Source organism: Ursus arctos, unplaced genomic scaffold (assembly GCF_023065955.2).
Source record: "Ursus arctos isolate Adak ecotype North America unplaced genomic scaffold, UrsArc2.0 scaffold_18, whole genome shotgun sequence".
In the NCBI taxonomy this organism is placed as follows: domain Eukaryota; kingdom Metazoa; phylum Chordata; class Mammalia; order Carnivora; family Ursidae; genus Ursus; species Ursus arctos.
This window is the reverse complement of record NW_026622852.1, coordinates 55081813-55108346: the sequence shown is the minus strand read 5'-3', so window position 1 is coordinate 55108346 and position 26534 is coordinate 55081813. Positions and strand designations below refer to the sequence as shown.

General features: G+C 56.3%; 1 protein-coding gene across 4 annotated transcripts in view; it reads right to left on the bottom strand.

Moving 5' to 3' along the window:
* The window catches only part of HMCN2 (hemicentin 2), a 149405-nt gene that overhangs the window by 85153 nt on the left and 37718 nt on the right, over positions 1-26534 (bottom strand). For 3 of the 4 annotated variants that reach the window (XM_057313385.1, XM_057313386.1, XM_048223413.2), the window contains exons 11-22: positions 26073-26345; positions 24823-24964; positions 24183-24310; positions 23107-23220; positions 20711-20860; positions 14577-14765; positions 13855-13950; positions 13422-13549; positions 11433-11577; positions 9120-9232; positions 8836-8995; positions 7202-7367 (exon numbers count right to left, since the gene is read on the bottom strand). In XM_057313385.1, coding sequence (XP_057169368.1) covers positions 7202-7367; positions 8836-8995; positions 9120-9232; positions 11433-11577; positions 13422-13549; positions 13855-13950; positions 14577-14765; positions 20711-20860; positions 23107-23220; positions 24183-24310; positions 24823-24964; positions 26073-26345 — 1804 coding nt within the window. The remainder of the gene's footprint in view (positions 1-7201; positions 7368-8835; positions 8996-9119; positions 9233-11432; positions 11578-13421; positions 13550-13854; positions 13951-14576; positions 14766-20710; positions 20861-23106; positions 23221-24182; positions 24311-24822; positions 24965-26072; positions 26346-26534) is intronic. The other variant, XM_057313387.1, reaches the window with a different exon arrangement.

Sequence of the window (26534 nt, the reverse complement as noted above, 5' to 3'; positions counted from 1 at the left end):
CATACACTCACTCACACTGGGGGCAGCGACACGGTTCCCTCCTTCCCAGGGCCTCGCTGCAAACCTCGGCTGGCAAAATGGCGACAGCGTGGCTCAGGGGAAAGAGGTCTGGGATGGGGACTGGAGTTCAGGATCCGAAGTCTGGTTCTGCTACAGACATGCTGTGCAATCTCAGGCAGCCGGGCGATGTCTCTGAACCCTGATTTCTTCATATCTGAAGAGGCAGCTCTGGATTCCTTTATTCAGAAGTTGCCTTCTAGTTCTGAGAACTTTAGAGCCACAGAGCCCCTTGCTCTCTCTCTCCCTCAACAAGACCTTTAAAGGATAGGAAGTAGAAGCTTCCGGAAAAAGATAATAAAAGAATTTTTCCAAAGTGGAAAATTCCCAACAGTGAAGGTAGGGAGCTTGTCTTTCTTAGGACCAGCCCCAGGTCATTTCCCAGAAAAGGAACTCAGCTTGCTTTATCACAAAGGAAAAATGGGATGAAGGGAGAATCCATCTTACAGATGGACAAGCCGAGGCCTAGCAGAGGCCAAAGGACCCAGTGCCTGCCCCATGCAGCTGAGTCGCTGTCACTGACAAAATGGCCATATCACTGCCTTGCTTTAAAGCCCTCTGTGGCTGCCCACTCCTTGCTGCCCCAAACCCAAGCACAGTGTCCTGGGCTGTGTGGACCTACACGGACCAGTCCCCCACCCCCACCCCTGCTGGACCACCGTTCTTTTTAGAGGGACCAGGTTCATCTCACTTCCACCCCTTTGCACATGCTGTTCTTTCTACCCAGGGCACTCTTCCACCGCCTGCTCACCTGGATTACACCTCAACCTTCAATACTGACATCACCTCCTCCAGGAAGGCCTCCTGCCTTGATGCCTCAAGGCAGGTAGGTGCAGCCCATGGAATCCCACAGCTGCCTGTCCCAGCCCAGCACCCCCCCCCCCCAACACTGGCTTGTGACCCAGCTCTCCCTCCCCTTTCTCAGAGGCTCCGCAGGTCTGGCAGCTGCAGCCTGGGGGTGGGGGCCGGGGAGAGGTGGGAGGAAGTGGGGAGAACACCACCACTACATTGTGTGACGTGATCAGCAGCAGCCCTTCCATCGTGCTGTGAGCAGCCAGATGGCTCCCCGAAGCACCCAGATGAGAACAGGGGAATTTCCTGTTTATGACATGCACTGGGCCCAAGTTGTCCCTGTTGGCTGCAGCTGCAAGGTTCACAGAGACACATGGATTGGGGGTCGGATCTGAGAGGGGCCCACCTACTCTGCCGGGTCCCTCTGGCTCTTGGAGCTTCAAGGGGGGACCTACCTGCCCAGAGAGACCAAAGGGCACCTGATAGAAAGTGCTCAGAATCAAACCAAGAGCCGGGCTACACCGTCAGCCGCATTCCCAGCACACACCTGGGCGGCAGCCTCCCTCAGGGTCACCCGTCCAGCGCCCTCTCATTCTCTGTGGCTCAGGGAAGCCGCCCCTACTGCCCCGGGCGATGCCCTGCGTCTGGTTACAGGATCTGGGAGCCATTATGACATTCATCACACTTGTGGTCCCTTGTTGATACTGATGCTTCCGCAAGTCGAGGGGCCAGGTTCCTGCCCTGTCCCCAGCCCTTAACGCAGGCCCTGGCCCACAGTAGGTGCTCAATAAATACATGATGGTGAGTCCCAGCTGTCCACGTGCACACACTCCCTTCCCCACCTTCGTTCACACCGTGTCCCCCCCAGCCTGGTCTCCAGGGCACTCTCCTGCCCTCCAGACCCCCTCCAAGGCAGCACATGCTCCCGCTCCTCCGCGAAGCCCTCCCTGACGCGTGCCCTGCTCTGACCTGCACGGAGCCCAGTTCAGCCACCTGCTCATTCATTCACTCACTCGACAAAGAGCCTGGGGTCAGGGTGGGGCGGCTGCCGCAGGGGTAGAGCAAATGCTCCCGTCCTCGGGCTGCTCAGAGGCCACGTGGCTTGTTTACACCCCGTCCCTCTGGCCGTGTCCCCTGTTGTTCCTCCTGCTGCCCCCGTTTCTAAAGGGCCCTTTGCCGCTCTTCCGAGCTCACTGCATGAGCGCAGAGCCTTCGGGAGGAGGACCGGTGGCTGTCCAACGAACAGGACCCCTCACAGTCGCCCGCCAGAGGCCTGGTCCTCACCCACGTTTGCCCGCCACATGCCCAGGTGGGTCCTGCGTCTGCTGGGACTCAGGTGAGGCTCTAGTCGGCCCGCACCTTCACCCACCGATGGCCGCTCTGACCCTCATCTCCTTGCTGGGGTCACACCACAGAACCTTGTAAGGAGGCCCCAGCTGGAAAAACCAGTCTGGAGAATTTAGGAAGCGGGGCCTGATACCCACGAAAGGGCCAAACATGACCTAGGTGAGAGCGGGAGAACGTGCCATCCCCGTGAGTCCGAGGAACAGCCCAGCCAGTCCAACACAGGGCCGTCAATGATTGAGCGCCTCCTGTGTGCCACGTAGGCCTCAGCGGCTACGATGCACGCTCTCCCCCGAAACTCCCAACGGCCGGACCCGCAAGGCAGACAGAGCCTACCAGGAGCACCCTCTCCCGCAGAGGACAAAACTGAGACAAGACAGAGAGGCGAGGCCACCCAGCCGGCCAGGGCAGAACGCGGACTTGACTTTTGGACGCTGCGACCATGCTCCCAACCACCGAGGTGCTCCAAGTGTTTGGTTCTGAAGTTCATTGCCCTTGACTGTTTTCCAGAAAGAGAGCTGCTGACCATAGGCTAATGAGCCCCCAGCTCAGAGCTGCTAGGCCAGGAAGCAGTGCGAGCCGTGACCATCCACCAAGGGAAAGACCCCACGGGGGGCCATGGACAGTCGCTTTTCTCCGGGACCACCAGGACCCAGCTGCAGCCCCGACTCTCCACTCAGGGCAATCCCTGGGATGCTCCCTCCACTCGCTGTCCCCTCCCTGCCAGCTCCCCCCCCACCCCTGCATACGTCTGGATTGGCCGTGTGGGACCCTGGCCCACTGCCCCCGGGAGCTGGAACCCGAGCCAGGAGCACTCACAGCTGTCCCAGCTACACCTCGGAGCCACAAACAAACACTGTTGCCTGGAAACCCCGCCTCGCCCCAGCATCCCGGGGCTGAATCATGGGACCAGAGCCACTAAGAGTTCTCTGGCCACCATCATCTGCCCAACCCTTTCATTTCTCAGACAGGAAGACTGAGGCCTAGAGAGGGGACGGGTCTCGCTCAAATTCGCTCAAAGAGTTGGAGACCAGACTGGGACGGGACCCCCAGGTCTTTTGCCGCCCGGTGTCACACACAGCCAGGGCCTGGTGTCTCTCCGAGAGCCTTTTCTCGTGGCTGTTGCCGTGGCCCCTGGGCACACGGGCTTGCTCGTGAACCCTGCTGACAGCAGGTCCGAATCACGACTCGGCTTTTCACAAGCAACAGGCGCGCGGGGTAGGAAGCACCGGATGAACATTCCCACCCCCGGACTCAGTTGTTTGCTTTGGGGGCAATACCCCAAGGAAATGACCCAGAAGATAAGGAGAAGCATTTGTGGGAAGACGTTCCAACAGCCCATTGATCACCACTGAGAACTGGCAATGCAGCACATGCCCCAAACAGAAGAGCCGCTTAGCAACCATGAGAGCCGAGCGCCCTGGAATGTTATTTTGCCCTTTCAATGAACAGCAAGTGACACGGGCCAGAATGAATCAAGAAAATGGGTAAATGGGGGAAAAAAATACCCACGATGAGAGGCAGAAAAGAAGGTACACTAAGCTGGATTCTATCAAAGCATCTGTGTGCACAGATGGGAGGGGGGTGTGGACGCAGGTGGATGGTTTCGAGTTTAATGACACTCAAGCTCCTAGTTGTCTTTCCTTTGGGACTCATTGACTCGGAGGACAGAGGAGCCCAGTATATTCTCTAGACCCTCCAGAGAGAGCAGGGCCCTGCCTGACCTCGACCCAGAAGCCTGATGTATATATGTCAACATGTCCTCCCATCTGCGTGCAGGTCCCTGTGTGTCCGTGTTCGTGTCTGCATGTGTGTCTGTGTCTGTGCTTGTTTGTATGCATGTGTGTGTGTCCATGTCTGTTCATGTCTCTGTCTGTGTGTACATGCGTGTTAGGACCCAGCCCCGGGAGTGGGAAGGTCAGGATCCCAGTCTCCCCACCCCGTGTGCTTCCATTTCCCTCTCCGTGCACGGGGCAAGGCATCGCGCACCCCAGCCACCTCCAGGAGGGCTGGCACCTATGCCCACATGGAAATCCGGGAGGCCTCAGGGACTCGCCCACATCGTGCTTCTCAACCTGACCGCACCACAGAGTTGCCAGGGAATTCTGAAGACACACCGGCGCTGGACCTCTGCTGGCGACCCTCACGGCAGCCAAGGCCGAGAGCCCCCCGCCAACGTCACCCAGCGTCAGGAAAGACAGGCCTGGGCAACCAGGGAGCAGACAGTGGCCTTTCATCCCTGAGGGCAGAGGAAGGGGCCACCGCAGACGAGGCGGCGCTGGATCCCGGAAGACCGTGAACACCTACGACTCAAGAGAATATGTCTGCAAGCTTCCAGAATGGCAGCTTTGATGGAAGCTGAGCCTTGGGACCCCCGGAGAAGAAAGAGCGGAAGGGCCGCAGCAGAGAAGAAGCAGACAGACGGCAGCTCCATCCCGCCCGGCACTGCCACGCTCCGCTCGGTGCGTATTTCCAGGAGGGTTTTAAATCCTCATTTTCTGGCTGGATGGCTGTGTGACTAAGGGCAGCTGTGTGTCTGTGAAAAAACTGCTCCGTTCTGTGCGGGGAAGCTGTCAGCGCCGCAGGGAGGCCCAGGGAACCACGGGGACCCGGAGCCTGTGAACGACGTTCAAAAGCAATCGAAGTCGGTGAGGTGACTCACCATCGCCGGCAACAGAAATGGACCCCAAAGGTCCATCAGCAGGTAGACGGACAGGCAAAAGGTGGTCCTTCCACACAAGGGAGCATTATTCAGCCACAAGATGGAATGAAGTCCTAAGCCCAGGACATGAGGCACCTCCGCTACACTACACTGAGTGAAAGCGAGCAGACACAAAAAGCCACATAGCATATGATTCCATTTCTACGAAACATCTGGAAGAGATAAATCCGAAACCAGAAAGCAGACGAGGGCTTGCCAGGGGTTAGAGTGGGTGAGGGGCAGGCATGGGAGCGGCTGCCCACGAGTATGGGGTTGGCAGGCAGCGGGGGGGGAGGGATGCTGGAAAATGCTGGAAATATCCTAAAAGTAGTCGTGGTGATGGTTGCCCAACTCCGAATATACCAAAACCCAGAATTGTCCCACGTGTAGACTGTATCTCACTAAAGCTCGTCTATCCAAAAAAGTAGGTAAGAATAAGATAACAGGTGTGATCATTTTTTAAAAGCCAGAAATGATGCCTTAATTTGTGAACAGTGGCGGCAAAAACGTGACATCAGAGGAAGCGATTTTCCCGCACTTGACCACATACTAAGCGCCGTGCTTCCCCCCGCCGCCCCGTACCTCATGAACGTTATTTAAACAACGTCCACTTTACAGGTGGAGAAACAGGCTGGGGGCGGGGGGCAGTGGCCACCTGAGGCCACACGACCAACGTACCACCAGCTGGGATTTCGCGCTACGATGAACTCCACGTCCTCCGCTCCTTACCCAGCCCCGCCCCCCAGCCTATTTTCCTCCTTATTTAGATAAACTCCCAGAATCTCATAAATCTCAAGAGAAAGCTGGAAGCCAGCGAGAAGTGGAGAGGGCAAGGGAGAAGGAACAGAACTCAGGATTGCAAAAGCAGCTCCCGCAAATTTATGGCTCCCGGCTGATCTATTAACACATCACAACAAGGAGGGGTGAACGAATGGGTACTGTGGTTCTTCGTTTCAGTAACAGGCCATAAATAAACAAGCGCCGGGCCGGCCACTGCCCACCAGGGAGCTGGCAGCAGGCTTTTGCGAAGCAATGGAGGCTTCCCTGGTCTCCCAGCCCCGCGATGTGCAGTTGAGAGACACCAACAGCGCATGGGGGTGGAGGCACCCCAGACCCAGCCCAGGCACAGGACCCCAGCCGCCTTCAGGGGTGCGGGCTTCGAGGTTTGGAAGGGCTCACCAAACAGATGTGCTGAGACGCACAGACGCACGTGTGGGCGTTGGGGGGGTGGAGGCTTGAGACCTCCTGGGTCTGGAACTTCTCAAAGACCTTGCCAGGACTGATGTCACTGGCCAGAGCATCCCCCCCCACACACCAACACCCCCTCCTCCCACCGCCCTGGGCCTAAAAGGCAAGGGCCCCAGGAGTTTCGAGGCTGTCTTGTCTGGAACCACCATCTCCCACACCCCAGCCTGGGGGGTAAGGCCTCCCTCTCTGATGGCTGGAGAGAAGCTGAGTCAGAAAGCCCAGCCGCCAGACACCTGGTCTGCCGGGCAGGCGAGGACACAGAACGCGACACGGTCAGGACGCCGTCCCAACTGTGCTGTGCCTCTTTTCTAGCTGGGTGGCTGCAAGCAGTGCTCCGCACCTCGCTGAGCCTCAGTGGGGCCAGATGGAAGAGCTGCCGCGTTTCTGCCGGCAGCACCCAGCGGCCGGGGCCGAAGCACTGGGTGCGCGTGACTTCAGAGGGGTCTCTCACTTTCTCTTAGAGGGGTCTCTGCTCCCTTGGAGGTCCCCTGAGAGGCTTCAGGGGCCCATGGACTAAAGTGCTATGTGTGGGGGCACCTGGGTGGCTCTGCCGGTGAAGCATCTGACTTCGGCTCAGGTCATGATCTTGGGGTCCTGGGATCAAGTACTGCATCGGGCTCCCTGCTCAGTGGGGAGCCTGCTTCCCCCTCTGCCTCTGCCCCTCCCCCTGCTCCTGCTCTCTCTCTCTCTCTCAAAAAAACAAAACAAAACAAAAAAACCCCCAAAAGCCGAAACCCTACAAGGTCCTAAAATGCCCTACATGGGCTGTCCGTCCTCCCCTTGTCCCCAGCATCCCCCCACTCCCTTCCATTCTCTCCACATCATTCTGCTTGTCCCTCTGCCCCTCCCCCTACTCGTGCTCTCTTTCAAATGAATAAAATCTTTAAAAAAAAGAAGAAGAAGAAGTGCTATGTGTGAAGTTGACTACACATCCCCCTGGGAGTGGAGTGTCCACAGGGTCTCACACACTGGCTGGGTCACTGGCCACCTTGAGGCCCGTTTCCTCAAACCCCAAGCTCTGACCATGTCCAGGCCGGAGGGGCACGCGGTCGGGGTTACCTGTCGGTGACGGATGGCACAGGGCGGAAGTCCTTGGTCCAGGTGACCAGTGGGGCTGGGGAGCCCTGGGCCTCGCAGTCCAGGGTCACCTCATCACCAGCCTTGGCCGTGACTCTCAGAGGCTCGTCGGCATCACGTGAGCTGTTCACTTGGATCCTGGGCTCAGCTGTTGGTAGAAGCCCGCAGCAACTGTGAGCTGGACAGGAAGCCACTGCACGGGGGCCCAAGGAGACCAGGATGGCTCCCCCAAGCAGCAGAGAGGATACTGCCACCCTGGGAGGTGCAGAAAGTGGGCGGGCTCTGCTATCAGGGGAGAGCGCAGGTTTGGGGGTGGGCTCAGATCCAGTGGTTTCCCCCCAGTCCCGGCCCCCACCTCTCCGCCACCACCCTCCCTCTGGAAGCTCGGCTTGCTCTGACGACCCTGACATGGTCCCTCCTGCTCCAGTGTCTGCAGCCCTCTAGCTTCTCCTCATCCTGCCGTCTCTTCCCCGGGGACATTCCAGCAGGTTCTGTCCTCATCTTCTCTGTCTCCCTTCTCTCCCAGGATCATCCCAGTTATTCTGAGGATATCAACGACCAGATATGCACAATGTCCCTCTGGCCTTCTCAAACCCTGACTGGGGGTTTATAACAACCCATGCCTGTCACGTCTTTCTCATCTCAAGCTCAAGGCTCCTAATGACAGAGATTACCCCACACCCCTCCAGCTTTATTTCCCGCCCCCACATTCCTAGCCAGGTGCTCATACACAGACAGCACCGGTAGGTGTCTAAGCAACAATTAAGCTAGCCAGCTGGCGACATCAAGACCCCATGTAGCCCTCAGGCATTCCCTTGCACATTAGAGAGAAAATCTCCCCTTTGAGAAAAAAAATTTTTTTTTGCAACATGAGAGTATTGGCTATAGGAGTATATATAGAAAAACTTGTCTGTGCATTTGCTCATTCATTATTCCAGGCAGTTCCTGAGAACTCAGCTCTGTGTGAATGCTGGGAAGCAGCAGCAAAGGGGACAGATCCTGCCCCTGTCCTCACAGCATTAGGGCCCAAGGGAACACTAGTCCAAACAGCTCAGTACACGATTCGTCATTTAATCATACCTGCAAAGGGTGTTACACAGGGGACATTCTAGAGAGCTTACAGCAAAATGACTTGACTCAGTCTGAGGAGTCAGAGAACCTACATTTGACCAATGGGAGAAGTCAGCTGGGCCAAGAGGGGGTAGGGAATTCCAAACAGAAGGAACTGTTTCCTTCTGAGGGAGGATGCACCACTTAAGAAATCCAAAGGAGGGGTCGGGGGCACAGAGAGTCAGGGAGAGAGGCAGGCAAAGGGCTGCCAAGGTGGGAGGGGTCCGGTGTGTAGACCCTGTGGTTTTCCAAGTCTCCATAAAGTGATGGCCTGCCTGCCATCCACTTACAAAGGCCCGAGTTGGAACCCCTTTTAGAGTATGCCCACACTACTACAGGCAGTGGCTGGGGGAAGACAGCTTTAGTCTGTGTGCCTTTCAGATGGGAAGAATTTAGAGGCAGGGTTGACAAAGGACAAGGGAGATGCAGGTAAGGTCAGATTGCCCATGCCCCTGCCTCCGTGCCTGCCAAGCCCCTCTCCCGGGACAGGGGTGGCTGTCACTCACTGTTGACAGACAGCCTCATCTCCTGGCTTGAGAAGCCCACAGCATTGGTGGCCGTGCAGACATAGGTCCCGGCATCCTGGGGCGATGGCCGGGTGATGACCAGGGTGCCATCCTTGCTCACATTGTAGTGGGGACCCCTGGAGGTCAGGACATTGGTTTCCTACGGTAGAGTCACAGGTGACATCAGCAAAGCCCACCTTCCATGGCGACTTGCATCATTCCCCTCCCCATGATGCGCTGGGCCCACCTCTCTGGTTACCCTCATGCTTACAGGGTCTTCCTACCTTGGTCCAAGTGATGGTGGGGGTGGGGACCCCGGAGGCCGCACAGGGGAGAGAGGCCGGAACCCCTTCATTGGTGACATGGTGGGTGGCGGTGGGCTGGATCCTAGGTGGCACTTTCAAAAACAAACCAATTTTATAAACCAAGGCTCAGAGCAGCATTATCCACAGTAGCCAAAAGGTGGAAACAACCCAAGTATCCACCAATGGCTTGATGGATAAACAAAATATGGTGTGTACATGTAAAACAGTATTCAGCTGTAAAAGGACTCAAAGCCTGGTAACGTATTATAACAAGGATGCACCTTGAACACAAAATACTAAGTGAAATCAGCCAGACGCTATAGGATCCCACTCACATGCGGTCCCTAGAACAGGCAAATTCAGAGACGGAAGGGAGAATGCTGGTTGCCGGGGGCTGGGGGAGGGGAAACGGGGACCTAGTGTTCAATAGGGACAGAGCTTCACTTTAGGAGGATGAGAAAGTTCCGGAGCTGGACGGTGGTGGTTGTATAACAGAGTGAACGTGCTTCATGCCACTGAACCGTAGGCTTTAAAACGGGTAAAACGGTAAGTTTTATGTTATGTGTATTTGACCACAATTAAAAACAAACAACAACGATTTCCATGAAAGAATACAAGTGGCATAGACAGCACTGACAGCCACGTTTATAGATTCATGCCCCAGCCGGAGGGCAGCCCGTGCCTGGGAACCAGCTGTGCCATTTCTTTGCTCCGGGACTTCGGATAAACCACTTAATCTTTTGGTACCCATATTCCTTCATCAGCAAAAAAGCTCCTTAACCCCAACTCCCTTCCTACTCTCCAGGGATGGACAGATGAGAAAGGGCAGCAGAGTGTTCACAGAACACAGTGAACTTGAAAACAAGTGCCAAATCCATTCTGGGCACCATCCAGATCTGCGGGGGAGGAGAAACCGGGTGTGGACAAGCCGGGAGAAGCCAAGGGCTCTGCCAGTAACGCTGAGACCCGTTAGGGAGGAAAATGCCCGTCTGGATTCGCTCAGGTGGCCAAAGCCCGCAAGTCGATTAGACCTGTCGAATGGAAATGAAGTGAGCCAAGAACCGGCAACGGCCCCACACAGGAGGCTGTGCCGCGCGGGGCAAGAGGTAGCCTTTGCTGATCCTGGGATCTTGCTGAGTGACATGCCTCTCTGAGCCGTCACTTCAGAACAGGGGTCCTTTAAACCCCGCATCCTGAGTCGTTATGAAATTTAAGTGAAACACACACAGAACCTCGCAGAGGTCCGGCACGTGGGGCATGTCCAGCATTTGGTCACGTTCTTAACTGAGTTATGAGGAGGAGAGACTGCATTCTAGACCCCACCTCCTTCTGAACTTTGGTTTTCCTCTAGAATATGGGTAACAACGTTCTTCCGGCTCATCCTCGGGGGTTTTATGAAACAAATGAAAAAAAAAATAGGGGACGTTAACATCCTTGCTAAATGACAAAATATAACCAAACTCAAAACTTCTTGTCTTATATTAAAAAGAACGGTGGTAGCTAGTCACGTGGGTGAAGGGAACAGGGGCTCTCCAACGCTGTCGGGGGGGGGGTGCGTAATTGGGTAAAATACACAAGAAGCCCTAAAAATGTGCGGTTTCTATCAGTCAAAACTCAATTCTACATGAATGGGTTTATCCTAAGGAAAGAATGGCGCATGTGGGCAAAGGTGGTCCCCAGTGTATCCACGCTGGGGAGCAGCCCAACAAAAGGGGGCAGGTGAGATGCTCATGGCTCATCCAAACAGAGGACGCGTCGTCTGAAACCGAGCCTTCTGAGTATTTATTCACAGAAAATATTCAGAATCACTTGTCAAGGGAAATACCCAGGTTGTAAGACAGTAATACGGTGTGGTCCCAGTTTGGTTTTTAAATATTTCTGGGAATGTATATATAAAGAATTTATACATATTCGGATAGAAATGTAGATAAAGAATTTACATGGAATTTATATAGTGTCTATATTATGTAAAAATTATTACATACAAGGTGAATAAAGTTATATACAATTTATGTTACACATAACTCATTACATATATAGTGTGTATATATGCACACGTGTATGACGTGTGAAAGATCACACCAAAATGTAAAATTATCTGGTTCTCCTTAGCTTTTGGCATTGTGGGAGTATTATCTTTTATCTATCTCACCTCGAAGTTTCCTACAGTAAAAATGCACTATTTGTGCAATGTTTTTAAATAAAAGTACTGAAGATCAAGTTCTCCCCATGCACCTTCCCCCTCCCATCATGCCCCACGCCCCAACCCCACCCCCCCACCCTGGGACTCACCCTGGACAACCAGCTCCACAGCGCTGTGTTGAGAGCCGGCCGTGTTGGTGACCACACAGCTATACTTCCCTGCATCCTCCTGCAGCGCCTGGTCAAGGTGGAGGCTGCCATCCGCTCGGACGGAATGCCGGCTGCCAGCTGGGAGCTGGGGAGGGTGAGGAAGCCCCAGTTTGAACTGCGGCCCTACGCAGAGCCAGAGGAGAGAGAGCGCTCTGGAAACCGCACTGCCCGCCGGGCCAGTGGGGAGCAGGCTGGACTGAGAGGTCTGGAGAACCCCCTCGCCTTCGCGGAGACTCCTCCACCCCACAAGCCCTCAGGGCTAGGTGGCCTTGACCCCACTCTCCCACGGCCAGCTGGACCAGGGCAAGCTGTCTGACCCCAGTGGGCCGATGAGAGCCTGTCTCACGAGTGCAGGGTTGGGGGCAGAGCCTTTACTGAGCAGGGGCTGGGGCTCCAGGGCCCTTCCACCCCGAGGCTACAGAGAGGAGGGACAAACTCCTGGGGAGAGAACAGGGCCACACGGAGTAGAACAGAGGTATGGCCACATCAGATATGGCCCCAGAGAGAGAAGAAGAGATAGTGGCTCCTGGTGGCTGCCCAGATGTGTCCCCACGGGGACCAGGGTGGAGCAGGGAGCACTGGCCCAGAATGGGGCCTGGAGTAAACCCTGAAAGATGTCTAGTCAGCCTGTCTTTGGTGAAGGGTCCTTTTAAGAACCTTTCCACCAGGGGCGCCTGGGTGGCACAGCGGTTAAGCGTCTGCCTTCGGCTCAGGGCGTGATCCCAGCGTTGTGGGATCGAGCCCCACGTCAGGCTCCTCCGCTATGAGCCTGCTTCTTCCTCTCCCACTCCCCCTGCTTGTGTTCCGTCTCTCGCTGGCTGTCTCTATCTCTATTGAATAAATAAATAAAATCTTTAAAAAAAAAAAAAAATAAAGAACCTTTCCATCAGGCCTGAGCCCTCTTCGGCCTCCTTGGCCCTGTCCAGTGAGCCCGGCCTCACGCCCTGCTCTCAGGTTCTAGAAGCTGCTCTGGCAGCACCTCGAGACCAGGCCTGTTGGGGCTGAGCCAGCTTGAGGGGGTTTCTGCTCGTGGCCTCAGCGGCCCAACAGGCACCGGTCCACCCAGCGTTCCTCCTGAGCTAAAACAGACTCCGTATCTCCAGCCACTCCCTGTCCTGGCCTCGACGAGGCCCAGGGCCGCTCCTTCCGCCCTTGCCCATCCGATCCTACTCAGGAAGGCTCCTCACCGCTGCAGCCCACACCCTGGGGCAGGGGCCTCCTCGGGCTCACGGCTAATCACACAGGCTGCAGAGTGAGTCACCAGCATGATCAGGGTCTGGGAACAGGACATGCACCAGGGTCTGGGACCAGGACAGCAGGAACAGAAAGACAGCCACACGGTCACTACCTCCCTAGGTGTCCAGTATCTGCCCATCTGTTGCAGTGAGAGCACTTCTCTATGGCCCGAGAGAGCACAAGGACCCCAGGATGTCTGAGGACAAGGCACAGGAATTGAGGAAAGGTGGGGCGGCAAAGAAGGAGTGACCATGAGAGGAGAAATGAAAGAAACTAAACCAAATCAGTGTGAGTGGAGAAAGCAGCCACTGTGTGCCCAGCTATAGTCAGGGCAGGTACGAACGGGCCATGTCTCTGCCCTGGAACTCTCAGAATGGGGGGGGAATGAAAGTATTGTCTCTGTGCCCCCCCAACTTTCTGCTCTCCAGCCTCAGCACTAATGGAGCGTAAGGTCCTCCTGCTGCTCTCCAGAGGGGACCAGCAGCCACACGATCCTTGGCAGGACTTGAGAGGGCGACAGACGCTATCAGTGCATTTATCAGAGAAATTTCTGGAAAGAGGCAGGAAAGAGAGGGAGGAAGGAAGAGCACATTCCAAAACAAGTGAACAGCCAAGCGGAGGCCAAGGGGGGAACATGACAGACCCTCCAGCCCCAGACACCATTGCCACTGCACCCAAAGAGTCAGCACTCACGGGCAGGCCGGCCTTGAGCCAGCGCCTCTCCGGGAAGGGTCTCCCAGCCAGGAGGATGCAGGGCAGGGACACCGGCTGCCTCTCCAGCACCCGGACAGTGGAGGCGCTGCTGGCGATCTGCGGCGGGACTGTGGGGACAGGAGATGGCATGGGTCACACAAATTCCTGTGGGTGGTCATCTGTGGGACAGAAGCCCCTCTGCCCCCCTCGCCTCCCCAGGGAACCAGCAGAAGCATCAGGATAGGGGATCCTCAAGGGTCCAAGGGCACACTTTCTGGGGCACACTGCCCAGGAAGCAGGGATCCAGATGCTTCTCTTGGAGAACCTGGCCCGGACACATCTGTCCCAGAAGGTGGGCGGCCACAGGGGGGACCTCCCTGGGAGGGGCCCAACCTCCCCACCAAACCCTCCTCCCCTAGATCCACCAGCGAACCGTGTCCGGTCACGACGAGCCGGGCCTCTGCCCGGACCTTCCCAAACACATTTTGAGCTTCACAGACATACAGGGCCTGGTCTTCGGGGACCACACCTGAGGGGCAGAAAGAGGCAGGCCTGACTGCCTGGACACGCCACCACTCCAGCCCCCAAGGTGCAGGCAGCCGTCAGCGCAGCCCGGCCCTGCAGAGGTGAGGTAGGAGGGCTGGGGGAAGCAGCCAGGCCTTGGAAGAGCCGGAAGGAAAGGGCTCAGCGCTCCTCTGAAGAATGGGGAGCGTTTATGAATCCCTGTGCCTTGTGGCGGGACGGGGTGGGGTCTCTGATGCAAACACGGTGCCCGGCATCCGTCCCGACACAGAGCACACGGTTGTAGTAGTGATGACGGTGGCCATGATAATGGCAACGTTTAACACACGTAACACTTGACACGTGTCAGGGACTGTGCTGGTGCTTTATGTGTATTACCCACACAGCAACCCCTCCGGGAGGCCTGTCATAAACCCAGGTGGGAGGTTTGGTCCTTATCATTACTGCCTCGGGTTCAGAGTAGTGGAACCACGTGACCAGGGTCAGCCAGCCAAAATACGACCCTGCATCGACCTTACCTGCTGTCAACGCCAGGGGTCAAGGCTCTGCCCCGAGCCACCCGGCCTGGGGGCTGAGAGTATCAGAAGCCATCCTGTCTCCCCTGCCCACCCTCCCCTAGTCCCAGTGTCTTACTTTCAAAGAACAGCACTCCCGAATCGGGCTGCCTAGTCCTGCTGCCCCGCCCAGGCCCCAGTGGCTGGCCATCTCCACGGCGCCAGGTGACCATCGGGGGTGGGCGGCCCATGGCCCGGCACGCCAGGAGGGCACTCCTCCCCAGCTCCACAGTGACGTCCCGGGGCAGCTCCATCAGCTGGGGCGCATCTGCAGGGAGATGCCCAGTCAGCCACGCCTGGTGGCTGAACCCCCGGGCCCCCAGAGGACTGTTCTGCCGCCCGCCTCCCCTCCCATTGCTGGGAAGTTCCATTTCTCCCAGCCTCACCCTCCTGAACCTGGGGCTGACTCATATCCAGGGCTCCAGGGCCAACCTGAGCTTGGCTTGGTCCAGCCCTGGAGAGCTCTTGGGGATGAGGCAGAGGGAGCGGCCTTTGGCGGGACGGAGCTGCCGCCACGCCTCATACCCTCGCATGGGGTCACGGGGGCCTTGCTGGGCCTCGCCGTGCAGAGGGGCAAAAGGCCTGCTCCTGGCAGTGACACTACCTGGGAAGCCCACCTCTGAGGGGTGGCAAGTCAAGCTCCAGCCACAGGAGCCCAGCTACCTTGGAGACCCTCCCCTCTCTTGCCCTCCTCCTTCTTCCTCTGGCAGGTGCCCTGAACTTGGGCCACCATTTCCTGACCCCCAAAGAGCTGAATCTGTGGAGAGAGGAATGGTCATCTTCACTCTCCTCACCACATCTCTGTTTGCTAATATTTTTGCAAGGAGTATATAAGACTCCACCACAAAATGGAAACATGCTTACTATAAATAGGTGACCTTACACTGGACGGTCCAAATGGGACACCAGAGCATGAAAAGGGCCGTATTAATCATGGCACCAGGACAAGAGTCCCAAACAAGGATCGCCCTGCTCACGGGAGTCAAACAAAACTCCAATAATACACAAGAATACATTTCCCCCAATTTCTGCTCCACACACCCCAAATTTCACGCCCTTCCCCAGGGTCAGCTCTGTTAACAGTTTGTAGTGTTTCTTCTAAACTTTTTTCTAAGCGTCGTCTTATATTTATAATCAGGAGAAAACAAGTTGTTTCCCAAAACAGAAGTTCACGATCCTTTCTGCCCTTCAGCAGGCCAGGAGTTGGCCCAATTCCAGATGGGTTCAGGCCCTGTCCCCGCAGCTTATGGGCATGGTTTTCAGAGCCCTGTCCCCAGACCTATGACCAGGAAGGTCCCTAGCCTTTTTTTAACCCGTGGCAGCTAACACCATGGAAAATCCTCCACCCCTTTGTTCTGTCCGCCTCCCTCCAGAAATCTCCCCCATCCATCCAAATCATGACATCAAATTTCCCTCCTGGCCTGGAGATTAGGGATGTTCCAAGGAAACACAGCTTGGAAAATTACTGCAAGGAGGACCCAACAGCCTTGGACCCAGCCTCAGACACCACCCGCACGCCTCTCCTTCTCGTTGGGGCCTGGCAGCTGCCTCGGCCCAGAATCCCAGAACGCCTCTGCTCCGGGCTCGCCTCAGACGGGATCGTTGCTCCTGCAGAGCCCTGGCCCCGGGACGCACGGCTTTACCATCCCCTCTAGATGGGCAGAGCTGAGGCTCAGCTCCGGGGCCAGACACCCCCAGAGGCTGCCTTCACCCACTCCGTGCTGCCAGACCTGCTTCTTGACCCGTCCCTCCTCAGCCCCCAAACATCCCAGCTTCGTCTCCAGACTCTGGAACACAACACAGCATACGCTCTTCCCCATTCTCCTCCCAGTTCTGAACTTCCCCCCAAAAAAGGGACAACCGGTTTATAATAGCAAATAATACATACAGAGGGTAGCATTTGGAATGCCTACTAAGGGACAGGCATGGTGACGGTGCTTTTAGAAACACAACCACAAAATTTCATCAACCCCATTTTACAGATGAGCAAACTGATGGTCGGAGATTAAGGAGGCTGCCCAAGGGCACAGCTCGAAGTCAACGGCAGAGGTGGGCTCAGAGCTTAGGTCTGGCTGCTGTTTCAGCCAGAGCCGCACCCGCCTCTTCTGTCCTCTCTTTGGGGTGAATCCCAAAGCAGCCAAATCCCAGACTCAGATCCCACCCAGAAAACTCTGACTCAGCCTCCAGCACAGCCATCCCCCCTGCCACGTTCCTCACTGGAGCCCCCAAATAAGGCAGGACCCCTGGATCCTCATATGTCAGAGCTGAAGGCCCTTTGGTCCCCTCATTTGCAGATGGGAAACTGAGGCCGGGCGCAGGGGCAGGATGGGCCCTGAGTCCTGCAGCATGCTGGTGGGGGCTGGGCTGCCAACCCAGTGCCCTTGCCAGAGACTCATCAGGGGTTCAGCCACCTCTGCTCTCAGGCCCCCTCCTCACAGACGCCCCAGTGATCCCTGCAGTCACCAGGGAAGGACCATAAACTGGTCCTGTGTTCAGAGGGAATGCCAGGGTGTCCGTGACTGGGGGGAACGGTCTCCACAGCCCCCTCCTGGGAAGGTTCCTGCAGTTGGGCCCGGGCTGCAGCTGCTGGTACACTCTCAGGGGCCTCCTCCTCCTTGGAAAATATTCACAATTCTCTTTTATGGCTGCATTGACATAAAGGCAAACACAATCCAGGCTGGATTCATTCTCATCCACTTGTTGTCATCCATTTGTTTCCTTCTGATTTTAAAAGAAATTAAAATCAGAGCACTGTCCCAGGGGCCCTGGAACTATCCCAGGCCATGGGTCCTTGCCCGCTGTGCCTGGTGGAAAAGCCAGAGCTGCTTCTGTCCTGCTCCCCCAGGCTGGCCAGGGGGGCTCTGCACTCCCCAAAGCATAATCTCCTCTCCCCTGCTCATCTACCCGGCAACCTGGGGCTTCTAGGCCAGAACAGAAGGCAGGGTGGAAATGAGGAAACACACAGAGGAATGAGCATCCTTTCTTCCTGAGGGAGAATCCAGCAGGTGCAGATGACTTAGCTCAGAGCAGCTGTTCTCAGAGAACAGAAAGGGCGCTGAACCTGGGGAGGGCTTGCCTGCCGTGGAGCCCAGTCACCCTGGGCCCGGGCCGGCTGGCGTGTTGAGTATCTACTCCATTCAAGCCCTGAGCAAAGCCCGTTCTCTCATTAAATCTCCTAAGGACCCTATGAGCAAAGCTCTATTACTGTCATCCCATTTCATGTATGGGGAAAGGAAGGTTCAGGGAGGTCCCTAACTTGGCCAAAGAAGCAGCAAAATCTGGGTATCAACAATGCAGGACTCCAGTCTGCCTGATGCCCGGCCCAGAGGTGATGCAAAGGGACCCCGTGGGCGGGGCCACCAACACTGGCACTCGCCGTGCTCCTTCCCAAATGCCGCCAGGAAGCCGGTTCCCAGCGTGAAAGCAGGAGGTGGGCACAGTGCCCAGCCGCTCCCCGCCCTGGAAGGCTCTGCCAGCCTGGCTAGGAAGGCTGGGCCACAGCTGCCACCCAGATGGGCAGGAAATTCGATTTCCCACCGCTGCTGCCAGGCCAGCTCTCCCCAGACACACAGGTGCTGGGCCACCATCCACCCCCTCCCTGACCTCAAGGCCGAAGGCCACCAGTAGCCAAGAAGCCTGCCCCTGGGATGCCAGCCGTCTCCTCCTCTGACATGGGGAACCGGCCCTAACGTCCATCGCTGACAGGTGAAGGAACAGGACCAGGCGGGCATGTTAGCTGGGGCCCCAAATAAATAAGGCACTGCTGAAAAGAAATCAGACACGGAGCAAAGGATGACTACCCGTGACAACGCCAAGTGCAGCCCTTCCTGGAGCGCCCTCTCTGCTCACCCAAAACCTGTTGACAATGAACAATGACAGTGACATTGATCAGAGCCCTTCAGGCCCCAGGCCTGCCTTACCTCGCACTCATGCAACATCCTAGGGACGTTTTGCCGACGAGGAACCCGGGGCTCAGAGCAGGGAAGCAACGTCCCAGCTCACCCTGCTGGTGAGCATCAGGATGAAGTCCAGGGCCTAAAAGCCTGGACCCTGGGTTCAGATATCAGCTCTGCCACTCGCCAGCTGTGTGACCTTGGGTAAGTCACTTAACCTCTCTGTGCCTCATGTTCCCCATCTCCACAGGAGATGATGACAGAACCCACCCCAAAGAGTTGCTGTGAGGTTTACATGTTAGTACACGAAACATGCTTAGAGCTGGCCCTGGTACCTGGCAAACTTCATAGAAATCCTGGCTTATATGTTTATTGTTATCAGGCTCTAAGCCTGCAGCTTTCCACACCCACCCCACCCCACCCCACCCGAGAGCGAGCCACACAGAGCACTCTCTACAGAGGAAACAGAAGCATGTCACCCTCTGTCCTAAAAACTCTCACCCGCCCCACAGGACAAAACCTAAACCGTGCTGGACTCCTGAGGCCAAGCATGACCCACAGCAGGTAGCAGTCTCCTGGGCGCCCCTCGCCCCCCTCCCCCCCTGCCCCGCCCCACGCAGTCTCACTCCCTGGCTCACTTCTCTTGCCGTGGGGAGATCTGCGTCTGCTGCTCCCCTTGCCTGGAACCCTGCTCCCTAGCTCATCACCTGACTGATTGTTCCTGGGTTCACCTCAGACATCACCTCCTCCAAGAAGCCTTCCCAGCCCCCAGTATTGGTTGGACCCCTTCTCTGGGCACCAACAGCTCCCCACGGAGACCACTCACAAATGTTCACTAGCCTGAGTATCCCACCTGACTGTTTGCCGTCTCTCTCCTTGACACCAAGGGCAACAGATGGCAGATGCCAAGTCTCGCCTGCCATTGTGTCTCCGGCACAGGACCTGGCCACCTGGTGACCGCGTGCTGGAGGAACAAGTGACCAACAGTACCCCAAGCCTAGGAGGATCCAGCCGTGCCATGGCACCATTTTCCTCAGGGCCAGAACCTTCTACTCACAGGGCCTGCTCCACGCAGGGCGCCCCACTGTCCTTGGGGAGCCCCTTGGCCCTCCCACCCAGCCTAGACAAGCACATTCTTGATTCTCTGTGCTTCCCCGGGACTCCCAACACCTGGCCTTCCCACTGTGGCCACGGCACAGCCCTCAGAGCCCAGTTTGTGCTGGCCCAGCCTGCCGAGGAGCTGTGTCCATAACTTTGAGCAATCCCCAGGGCCCAGAGTGCAGGCCTGGAATTCAGACATCATGACAGTCACGGCCAAGGCTGTGTGCCAGCCACAGAAGAACCCAGACTTCCCATCTGTAAAAAGGCAATAATCACCCATCTGTTTATTAAGCACTCGAGATGGGCCAAACCCTGTGCTAAGCATTATATGCCTGATTTCACCAAACCCTCCCAGCAACCCCATGGCATGATCAGCCCCATTTTACAGATAGGGAAACTGAGGGTCAATGACTCAACCACAGCACATAGATGGTAAGTGATGGAGACAAGACGGGAACTCAGGTCTCAGGGATGACAATGCCCAAGATCGAACCAAACTGTCCCCGTGGTAGGCAGCCTCCAAGGTGGTACCAAGGACCCCTGCCTCCTGGGATGCACACACTTGAGTAGCCCTTCCCACCCACCGTGTACCAGGGTTGGTCTGCGTGACCAACAGAATATAGAAGTGACTGTACGTTACTTCCAAGACTGGCTAGTTATAAAGACTTCTTCCTTGTGGGATTCTCTCTCCCTCTCCCTCTCTCTCCCTTTCCCTCTCTCTCTCTCTTCTCCCCCTTTTCCCTCTCTCTCTCCTTTCTCTCTTCTCTCTCTCTCTCCCTCTCTCAGCTCCCTTGCTCATGGGAATCCGTGTCAGGAGAAGCCTTCTAGAGAAGCCCACATGGTGAACGAACTGAGGCATCCTGCCAGCAGCCACGTGGGTGAATCCAGACCGGCTCCTCCAGCCCCAGTCGAGTCTTCAGATGATGCGGCCCCGGCTAAAGCATTAACTGCAATCCCGTGAGAGCCTCCGAGCCACAACCACCCAGCCAAGCCACTCCCAAACCATGGCCCCTCCAGAACTGTAAGCTAACAAATGCTTACTGTTTAAGCCACCAAGTTTTGGGGCAATCTGTCATACAGCAAGAGGCACCGTGTCCTCAGTCCCACGTGCTCTGGAGGCACACGATACAGATTCCACACTGGCGTTCTCTATGGTAGAGTTCCCTCCTCCCTGCTCATCGGCAGGGCAAAGGGCGAGGGGGCAGGTGGGGACACTCACGTCCAACCTCCAGCCGGATCTCTGCAGAGGCATCGCCTATCTCATTGACAGCTCGGCAGGTGTAGACGCCAGCATCCCTCTCCTGAGCTGCTGGGATCCGCAGCGTCCCGGAGCTGGAGCCCTCAGGGGCCAGAATCATTTCAAGACCCCCTGCACCAAAGATGGGACAGCATCAGGTGGGGGCCCATGGTGGCCAGGGAAGCCTGGGGTACCAGGCTGCTGAGGCTTCCTGACCCTCGGGCTCCTGTAACTGCACTGGGCTGGGGCCTGGGAGGGGCCAAGTGGGGCAAGGTTCCTCCCAAAACCAGGACCCCTGTTTTTTAATGGGGACAGACTTCCAATTTTGTAAGAGGAACAGAGTTCTGGAAACGGTTGCTGGTAACAGTTGTACGACAATGCGAATGTACTTAATACTATCGAGCTGTATCCCTAAAAAGGGTTAAGATGTAAAGTTTGTTACTTGTATTTTACAACAAGTTTTAAAAAAATTTTTAAGTCAGCTCCCCTGGCTCCAGGGGGCTTTCCCTGAGCCCCTCTGCTGACCACGAGTGAGGCCCAGCCTGTCCCCTTACGTGCGACAGGCTCAGCACCCACAGACTCCTTGCCTGAGCCTCCCTGCGGGGTCCCCATCCTCTGCCCCAGCTCCAGACTGGGGTCACCCTGGGATGAGCACACCCCAGCCACGGCTGCCTCTCTGACGCCTGACCCCAGGCAGACCTCCCGAAACCCACCCCGAGCTCTCCCTCCTTTCTCCCGCCTGTTCTCTACACCCAGGATCCTGAAGCCTGACAGGCTGCCCTGATTCCAACCTACTTTCTAAATTTAAGTATAATTTTTTATTTTTATTGCTTTTATTGTGGTAAAATGTACATAACACAAAACTTTACCATTTTAAGCGTTTTGATTCAGAGGCATTAAATATGTTCACATGCTTGCGCAACCATCACCTCCATCCGTCTCCAGAACTTTCTCATCTTCCCAAACTGAAACTCCGTCCCTGGTAAACACCGACCCCCCAGCCCCCCACCCCCAGCCCCTGGCACCCCTCTTTTCCTTTCTGTCCCTACAGATCTGCCTCGTCTAGGTCCCTCACGTAAGCGGAATCCTTGAGTATTAGTCCTTCCATGTCTGGCTGATTTCACTCGCATCATGTCCCCCAAGCTCATCCGTGCTGTTCTCAGAATTTCAGCCTTTGTTTTCAAATGAAAAAACTTTTCAATTGTGGTAAAAAAAACCCAGAACAAAATTTACCATCTTAACCGCTTTCAAGAGCACAGTTCAGGGGTGTTAACTGCTTTCACACTGTTGTACAATTTGAATTCCACTTCTTTTCCAGCATGAATAATATTCCACTGAAAGGGGCCCTTTTAAAAAGGGTTCCCGGGCGGGCTCTCGGCCAGAACCGGAGAGACGCGAGCACCGGGGCAGGAGTCCCGGGGCCTCTGCCGCCCAGGGGTGACCTGGCACAAAATGCTCACGCTTCGAGCTGCTTCTGCCTGGGTCAAAGTCAAGGTGTCAAAGTCAAGGTGTCAAAGTCAAGGTGTCAAAGTCAAGGTGGGCTCTGGCAAGCTGGCAGGCAGGTGCACGAATGATACAGCCCGTCCAGCGGGGAGAGGGCAACACGGGTGAGGGCTGACCCTTGGGAGGGAGCTAGGATTCTACTTCTGGAAAGACAGGAGCAGCCCTAGGCCCTCGTCCCCTGCTGAGGGCTCAAGAACACTCCCGTCAGCCAAACTCCAGCTCCAGCAGAGTCCGGCACCGGGAAGACCCTCTGTACCCATTGGCTCCAAAGAGCCTCAGAACAGCCCTGGTACTACTGGTCCCCGTTTCTCAGATTAGTGACATCACAGTCACCATCACTAAGAACACCGAGCCCAGGGGCGCCTGGGGGGCTCCATCGGTGAAGCGTCTGACTGCCTTCAGCTCAGGTCAGGATCCTGGGGTCCTGGGATCGAGTCCCGTGTCAGGTTCCTTGCTCAGTGGGAAGTCTGCTTCTCCGTCTCCCACTCCCCCTGCTTATTTTCCCACTCTTGCCGTGTCTCTCTCTTTCAAATAAATAAAATCTTAAAAAAAGAAAAAAGAAAAAAAAGAACACGGAGCCCAGCTCATATGTCAGGCTTGTTCTCAACACTTCACTTATGTGAACTCATCTCATCCTCACACGACTAACTTCTCGGATGTTCCCCATTTCCTGGATGAGGAAGCAGGCTCAGCGATGGCAGGTCACCTGCCCACTGTCACCCATGGGAGCCAGAATTCAAATCTGAGTTGACTCTAAATCCCGCTCTTCACCACTGAGCCGTGGGGATGCTGGGTTGGGGGAGGGGTGCCACCAGAACGGGTCAGCCCTCCCAGAGACCCCTTTTGGGGGGCCCCAGAGGGGCCACCTGACATACCTCGATACCAGACGACCCGGGGTGGGGGCACCCCAAACACGTCGCACACCAGCACGGCCTCGTTGCCGATGGCGGCCAGCACCACCGCCTTTACCGCAGAGACAGACGGTGGATCTGCATGGGAACAGAAGGGGAACTTGGGACCCACCCACAGACTCCCTAGGGCAACAGTGCAGCTTTTCCCAGGGGGGGGGGACGAGGACAGAGAAGGAGCTGCACCCCCTGCCTTCTCCCCCACCGCCCACCAGTCAGGGACCGTTGCCCCAGAAAAATCTAGCCACTTTTTTTTTTCTTTTTTTCTGACCCAAGACCTCAAATTAAAGCCAGTCACTCCTGGAACCAACCCACCCCACACACATTGTTTCTCACTAATCTGCCATAAAAGCTGAAACCTGGGGCACTTAGGTATCTCAGTTGGTTAAGCGGCTGCTTCACTCAGGTCATGATCTCAAGGTCCTGGAATCGAGCCGCACATCAGGCTCCCTGCCCAGTGGGGAGTCTGCTTCTCCCTCTGCCCCTCCCCCTGCTTGTGCCCCCTCTCTTAAACAAAACAAAAAAAAAATCTTAAAAAAAAAAAAAAGCCGAAACCCTACAAGGTCCTAAAATGCCCTGCCCATCCCTCCCCCTGTCCCCTCCCCCAACTCCCTCCCATTCTCTCCACACCAGCCTTCTTGTGGCCTCCTGAGCGCCCCAGACTCATTCTGACCTCAGGGCCTTTGCCTCACCAGGTCCCTCGGCCTGGAACACTTTCCCATTCCTGTCTCTGGCAGGCATCCCCTCCTTGTGGAGGCCTTGGCCGGTCCTGTGTGTACCAGCCATGTCCCTCCCGTCCCCACCTGCACATCACGCCGCCCTGTGCTCCCAAAGCACCCTCCAAAAGTACCATTATCTGTTTGCATGCTTTTTCTGTGCCTCCCCATTAGAATATAAGCCCCCCCCCCAGGCAGGGACCATGTGTTCACCACTGTATCCCCAGGGCCTGGCACATAGTAGACGTTCAATAAGTATTTGAGGATGGGAAGGAGGGAGGAAGGGAGAGGAGAGAGGCTCTTCAGAGATGCCTGGGGCCCAAGTACCTGTGTGGTAGAGGGTGACCGTCTCCTCGTCTGTGCCAAGCTCATTCGCAGCCTGGCAGCTGTAATTCCCAGCATCCTCTGGGGCCACCCCCTGAATGATCAGGGTTCCCTGGGCATCCACACGGATTCTGGAGTCACGCCATAAAACAACATGTTCGACCACAAGGAGCTGATTAGGTCCGATCACTCCAGGACTACCACAGTCATCATCAATAACTAATTAATAACATCACTAGTGATCGCCATTTTATACTGACTGCTTGCTCTGTGCCTGGCTGTGTGCTCAGAGCTTTAGATTGTCCTTGTTAATTCAGGCTCAGAGGGGTAAAGCAACTTGCCCAAGGTCACACAGCCTGAATGGCAGAGGCAGAATTCAAGCACAGGTCGGCCTGATTCTGGAACTACAGCTCCTGACCCCTGAGCTTATACTGAGGCATCGTTATATTTCCAAAGTGATCTTGCTTTAGAGTCTCAAATGACCCCAGGAAGAAGGCAGGGCAAATGCTCTCCTCTCCCCGTGCCACCCCCCCCACTGCCACCGCCCCATTTACAGGTAAAAAGATGGAGTCCCAGAAGCATTCCCTGGGAGGCCTTGTTCACCTGCTCCCAGTCCCAGAGCCCCTGGCCCTGGGCCCCTTACCTGCTGTCCTCCTGCAGAGCATGACCCTCACGGCTCCAGGAGATGTGGGGTGTGGGGTACCCAGAGGCCGAGCAGCTAACGCTCACCTCCATACCCTGGGAGAAGTGCTGGGACCGGGTGTGGATGCTGACCTGCGGGGCCTCTGCGGTACAAAGAGTGGACAGGTGGGGAAGAGCCTGTCAGGGCAGCCGTGCTGTTCCAGATGTCCGGCCCCGGCCTCCTCTCCGTCCCCGAAGTCACAGATGGGCCAGATGCAGGAAGCAAAGCCCCCAAAGGGCCTGAATCCCCAGGGAGTGGCTTTCCTGGGAACTGGGGCTGACCAGGCAGCTGCCCAGGCCACACGAGGTGGATTTTCTAATGCCCCCGAGAAAGCCTCAAGCTCCCTGGGGTTCTGCTCCGGGCCGAGCATCTTGGAGGGGCTTAGGCAGATGCCAGGGCTGGGGACAACTCTCACCTCTAGTGACCTTCGGTGGATCCCAAGGCCTGCCCAACTACTGGCCCCAAACTTAGGTTCTATTCACAGTACACTAGGCTTGTCAGACTCAAACAGACCTCACCAGGCCAACTCACCTGAAACAGGTAAACAGGTCCCTCCCATATCAGAGGCAGACATAGCTAATAGATATGGCGAAGCCTAGACGTGGCCTCAGAATGCTTCTCCACACACTCCAGGCAACCAACCAAGAGTTGTTGGCACAAGAGAGAACAGTTGTCCCAATAGGCTCATTTTCACACTTGCGGAAATAGCAGCTCAGAGAGAAGGATCTGTCTAAACCCTGGGTAGACCCGAGGTGACCTCACGGTCCTAAAACTCCCAGATGGGTGCTCATTCCACTGCCTCCCCTGACCACATCCGGTCAGTGCCACCCATCCCCTGCCAAGCATATCTGATCTCTGGACTTCCAGAAGTTTCCCGGATTCCATCCCTGCCCTATGTGCTAGGGGGAGGGGCAATGGAGGTGCTCCACAGCATGAGAAAGCAACAGGACACAATGAAATCGGCTTGGCCTATAGCAGTAGAAATTCAGGTTAGACATTAGGATGAACTTTCCAACAGGGAGAATCACTAAACTTATGTTAGGAGGCTACAAAATGCTCTTTCTCCAGAAATTCAGAAGACACTCATAGGACTAATGTTGCCTGCCAGACGTGATGCCTGGGCAGAGGCATGGATCGACGGGCTCTGGGGAGAAGCACTAGGCAGTGTGTTATATTGGAAGGACAGACAGCAGGGAAAGGCAGAGCCTCACCTCGCACCAGGAGCCACATGGATGCCCTGGTGACCCCATTGGCATTGCTGGCCATGCACTGGTACCGCCCACCGTCACTGGGGATGATGTTGCTGATCTCCAGGGACAAATCGGCCAGCTGGGTGACTCTGCCCGTCGAGGCCGACAGGACACGCCAGTCCCGGATCCACGTCAGGTTGTAGGGGACATCACTCAGGACCTGGCAGGACAGGACGGCGGTCTCCCCCGGGGACACGGTGATGTTGGGGGCAGGGACTAGCTGCGGCGGGGGGTCTGAAGGAACAAAAACAGAGGAGATTCAGAGGGGGCTGACACAGAGAGGGGGCCATCCTGCTGGCGCTGGGGGCCTCCTGACTCCAGAGTCCCACACGGGATCCTTCAGGACACGCTGGCTAGCAGAGCAGTGAAGGAGCATCTGCTCACCATCCCGGGCCGGCGTCGCCCCAGGGGAGGGCCCATGCC